This window comes from Lactuca serriola, chromosome 8 (assembly GCF_051521515.1).
Source record: "Lactuca serriola cultivar US96UC23 chromosome 8, Lser_US96UC23_V15, whole genome shotgun sequence".
Classification (NCBI taxonomy): domain Eukaryota; kingdom Viridiplantae; phylum Streptophyta; class Magnoliopsida; order Asterales; family Asteraceae; genus Lactuca; species Lactuca serriola.
Window position 1 is genome coordinate 23,869,621 of NC_136415.1, and position 5,059 is coordinate 23,874,679.

General features: G+C 41.4%; 1 protein-coding gene across 1 annotated transcript; it reads right to left on the bottom strand.

The window, feature by feature from the left end:
- Positions 1 to 1,497: 1,497 nt before the first annotated feature.
- Positions 1,498 to 3,567, bottom strand: LOC145066713 (uncharacterized). The gene is made up of 3 exons (XM_079013990.1): positions 3,367 to 3,567; positions 2,750 to 3,009; positions 1,498 to 2,185 (listed from the first exon to the last, which is right to left on the bottom strand). The coding sequence occupies exons 1-3, from the start codon at positions 3,565 to 3,567 to the stop codon at positions 1,498 to 1,500; spliced, it is 1,149 nt and encodes a 382-aa protein (XP_078870116.1).
- Between the last annotated feature and the right edge of the window lie 1,492 nt (positions 3,568 to 5,059).

Consider the following 5,059-nt stretch of genomic DNA (forward strand, 5'->3'; position numbering starts at 1 on the left):
TGGTTAACGGCGGCGAGCAGGGGAGGAGTCGTCGCTTGGTCGCTAGTTGAAGTTGTCGCTGTGACCTTGTTGTTCGCTGGCTGCTGCAATCGACTGTGATGGTCGGAAAATCGGAGGACGCCGGATCGGAGAGGAAGGCGGCGATCGATGGTTTTGATCGGAGAGGAGGGTTGCGACGGTGGCGGTCGATGCAAGGTGGAGTACGATCGATCGATCGAGGGTTTTTCTGGGAGGGTTGGACGAGGACTGGAGGCGGAAGCAAAAAAAAAAGACGCGTTTTTTTTAGGTTAAAGGGCTTGCAGACTTTAGAAGATGTTATCCCATATCTGTGTGGTGAAGACCTCGCGCAGACGTTTTTATGTCTGCGCACTTAAGAAAAACAAACAGACTGCAAACCATTATGTATGCGCGTGGTCTGCGCCTCGCAGACAGAAGAGGTCACGTAGACCTGTAGAGAAAAAACAAACACCCTCTGAGTGTTTGGAGCTTATATTGTCAGCAAAGACATGGAAAAATTGACAGCTTTGTTGTTCTATTTTCTTTCTGGAAAAACAGGTGCACAACACCTCCGAATAGAGGTGTTCTTGGGGATCACGATGCAGAAAAGAAAGAACAGGTAGGCTAAGGTGTTTTGGTGAGTTTGGGGCTGAAATGTGTAAAGGAAAAGAATTATAACATAGCTGGGTATTTATGCTTCAAGATGGATTTGACCCATGGAGGAAAGTTAGAAGTTTTGTCATACATTCATCATGCATGTGTACTAGTAACTTCCATGAGTGGAGAAATATGTGAGGGAGAAAAGAAAGAAGAAAGGAAACGTAAGGTGAATGTGTTTGTGTGTTAAAGTCTCTCATCTACATTGTACTTCAAAGTGAGACTTTAAAGCAACCTCTTTTAATGAGTGGTACTTGCTTCATAATGAGAATTTGAGGCATTTTTGGTTCGAAGGCCTTAATTACGTGAATAGGAAGAGGTAGACTCTTAGGAGTTGACTTGGCCTTCAATGCTAGTTCTCGTTATATTAAGAGTTAATTGTATGTACTAGTTCTTAAATTGGTGTAGTGTCATAAATGGATTCTTGGGTTTTTATGGATAACTTTTGAGACATCTAACCATATACACACATACATACATCTCATACCTATTTATTTTGTTATATTTTTGTCATATAATAATCAAGTCCCCTTATTATTACATATAACATTTGTAAGGACTTAGATATTTTTATAAATATAACTCTTTCACTACATAAACATAATTGTATGTATCTTATTGATTTTATTAGCATATAACTAGTCGCATTCCAATAATAAGTCGCATTCCAATAATAATATATATTAAACGATTCTTATTATTATAAATATATACTTATTTTTATAAGAACATCGTACATTAAGTCCTCCATCACAATTAGTTATGGTCGTTATACGGTGGAACTCGACCTAATTTTTACGATTGTTACATTCTCCCCCCGTTAAAAGAATTTCGTCCCGAAATTCAATTGATAGGTGTATTATTGTCGAACAATTGGGGGTATTTCTTCTGCATTTGGTCCTCTCGTTCCCACGTGAACTCTGGTCCCCTTTTTGAATTCCAACGCACTTTCACAATAGGAATGCGACTTTGTCTCAGTTTCTTGATTTCACGGTCCATAATCTCAACTGGTTCTTCAATAAAGTGTAGATCAGTTTTTAACTCGATTTTGTCGAGAGGGATGACAAGAGTGTCATCGGGCAGACACTTTTTCAAATTTGAGACATGGAAACCATTGTGTACTTTTTCCAATTCTTGAGGTAATTGGAGGCGATAAGCAACAGGCCCAATTCTTTCAAGAATTTCAAAGGGTCCAATGTACCGTGGGTTTAGTTTTCCCCTCTTTCCGAATCTAATCATCCCTTTCCAGGGTGATACTTTTAGCATAACTCTATCGCCCACCTGGAATTCCAAGGGTTTACGTCTTACGTCCGCATAATTTTTCTGATGACTACGTGCGCCTTTCAATCGCTCTTTGATTTGCATGATTTTCTCAGTCGTCTCGTGGATTATTTCGGGTCCGGTCCATAGAGTATCTCTATAATGCCTCCTGGATAGTTGTGTATCTCCAACTTCTTCCCAACATAGCAGTGAACGGCATTTTCTTCTGTATAGCACCTTAAATGGTGCAACTTTTATGCTGCAGTGGTAGCTGTTGTTGTACGGAAACTCAATTAAGGGTAAATGAATATCCCACGAGTTTCCGAAATCTAATACACAAGATCGGAGCATATCCTCTAAGGTTTGGATGGTTCGTTCACTCTAGCCATCTGTTTGTGGGTGATAAGCCGTGCTCATGTCCAAACGTGTTCCTAAGGACTTTTGGAGGGACTGCCAAAATTGTGAGGTAAATCTACTGTCTCTGTCAGAAATGATAGAGATTGGCACCCCATGAAGTTTGACGATTTCCTTAAGGTAGGTTCGGGTCAGTTTTTCCATCTTGTCTATCTCTTTGATTGGTAGGAAGTGAGCGGACTTGGTCAACCTATCCATCTTGTCTATCTCTTTGATTAGTAGGAAGTGAGCGGACTTGGTCAACCTATCCACTACCACCCAAATGGTGTCACAACCACTCGGCGTTCGGGGTAGCTTAGTGATAAAGTCCATAGTGATCATTTCCCATTTCCATTCTGGAATCTCTGGTTGTTGAAGTAATCCTGAGGGCTTTTGATGCTCGGCTTTAACTTTTGAGTAAGTCAAGCACTTGCTTACATACGTAGCAATTTCTGCTTTCATGTTCGGCCACCAGTACAACCTCTTTAGGTCTTGGTACATCTTGTCGGATCCGGGATGGACAGAATATCTCGTTTTGTGAGCTTCGTCAATGACTAGACTCCTAATTTCTCCGAATTTGGGCGTCCAGATTCGGTTCATGAAATATCGTGTCCCATCATCCCTAAGCTCAAATTGTTTTTCCATTCCTCGCAGGGCTTCTTCCGCAATGTTTTCTTCTTTTACAGCTTCGAGTTGGGCTTCCTGTATTTGTGTACTTAGATTAGAATGAATGGTCATGGTTAGTGCACGCACACGTCTTGGCTTCACATGCTCTTTCCGACTCAGAGCGTCTACCACTACATTAGCCTTGCCAGGGTGATAACGAATTTCACAATCGTAATCATTTAGCAGTTCGAACCACCTTCGTTGTCTCATGTTGAGTTCTTTTTGGTCGAAGATATGCTGGAGACTCTTGTGATCTGTAAAGATTGTGCATTTAGTACCATACAAGTAATGCCTCCAAATCTTTAGTGCAAAAACTACCGCTCCAAGCTCAAGATCATGAGTAGTGTAGTTGACCTCGTGCACTTTTAGTTGTCGCTAAGCATAAGTAATCACCTTTCCACTCTGCATTAATACACAACCCAGCCCTTGACGAGATGCGTCACAGTAAACGACAAAGTCTTCTGTCCCATCAGCGAGTGATAGGATTGGTGCCCTGCACAACATGTGTTTTAATTTTTGGAATGCAGCTTCCTGCTTATCTTCCCAGTTGAATTTCACATCTTTCTGTGTTAGTGCAGTGAGAGGCTTGGCCATTTTGGAGAAATTTTCGATAAACGTTCGATAGTAACCAGCGAGTCCTAAAAATTGGCGCACTTCTGTCGGTGTTCTCGGTGCCTCCCAATTCTTGATTGCTTTAATTTTTGCGGGATCCACTTGTATCCCTCTATTTCTAACAAAATGCCCTAGGAAATGCACTTCTCTTATCCAAAATTCACATTTGGAAAATTTTGCATATAATTTTTCCTTTCTCAACAGTTCCAATATCAATCGTAGATGTTGGTTGTGTTCCTCCTTTGTTTGTGAGTATATCAAGATGTCGTCAATGAATACTATCACAAACTTATCCAGGTAAGGTTTACAAACACGATTCATTAGATCCATGAATACTGTTGGGGCATTCGTTAGGCCGAAAGGCATGACAAGAAACTCGTAATGACCATACCGAGTTCTGAATGCGGTCTTTGGTATGTCGGTTTCCAATACCTTGAGTTGGTGGTAACCGGACCTTAGGTCAATCTTGGAATAGTAGCTAGACCCTTGCAGTTGATCGAACAAATCATCGATTCTAGGGAGTGGGTATCGATTATTTATCGTTAACTTATTTAGTTCTCTGTAATCAATACACATCCGAAATGATCCATCCTTCTTCTTGACAAACAGGACCAGGGCTCCCCAAGGAGAGAAACTTGGTCTTATGAAACCCTTGTCCAGAAGTTCTTGTAACTGGCTTGCAAGCTCTTGCATCTCGGAAGGAGCCAATCTATAGGGTGACTTAGCTACTGGTGCGGCGCCTGGGGTTAGGTCGATTCTAAACTCAACTTGTCGGTTCGGGGGTAATCCAGGTAGATCCTCGGGAAAGACGTCAGGAAAATCACATACCTGAGGTATGTCTCTCAATTCCTTTGTTCCATTCTTCTTATCCACTATGTGAGCCATAAAGGCATAACATTTCTTATGTAGATATATATGCGTCTTCGTGCAAGAAATGAGCTTAAGGTTTTTCCCCGACTTATCCCCATAAATGGTTAGGATCTCTCCGCTTGGTAGGGTTAATCGTACGGCCTTCTCATAACACAAAATCTCAGCGTGGTGAGGAGAAAGCCAATCCATTCCTATGATAATGTCAAAACTACCTATGGGAATAGTCAAGAGATCTATGTGGAAAGTGTGGTTGTTTAGAGTTAACAAGTAATCTCTTAGGATTTCGGTTGTGCTTTCTATCTGGCCATTTGCTACTTCATATGCTGTTTCTAATTTGTTAGACTCGTGATTTAAAAGTTGTTGAAAAGATGGAGTTGTAAAACTTTTATCGGCACCAGAGTCAAAAAGTATTGTAGCATACAGGTTATTAACAAGGAACGTACCAGTGACCACTGACGGATCCAGAATGGTGTCCCTGTTTCCTATCACAAAAGCTCTCCCACGGGCGTTCCCATCTTTATTCTTCCCTTTTGGGCAGTTTCTTGAGATATGGCCTTTCTCCCTACAGTTGTAACATGTCCTTTCTTCCCCATTGCCGTCCCTG

Excerpts from the sequence above, each read along its gene's own strand:
- LOC145066713 (XM_079013990.1), bottom strand. The coding sequence starts at position 3,567 with ATGGCCAAGCCTCTCACTGCACTAACACAGAAAGATGTGAAATTCAAC. Across the intron at positions 3,010-3,366 it reads TATTAATGCAGAGTGGAAAG|GAAGCCCAACTCGAAGCTGT; the intron begins GTGATTACTTAT and ends ACACAAATACAG. Across the intron at positions 2,186-2,749 it reads ATGAAAGCAGAAATTGCTAC|CTACCACTGCAGCATAAAAG; the intron begins GTATGTAAGCAA and ends GTACAACAACAG.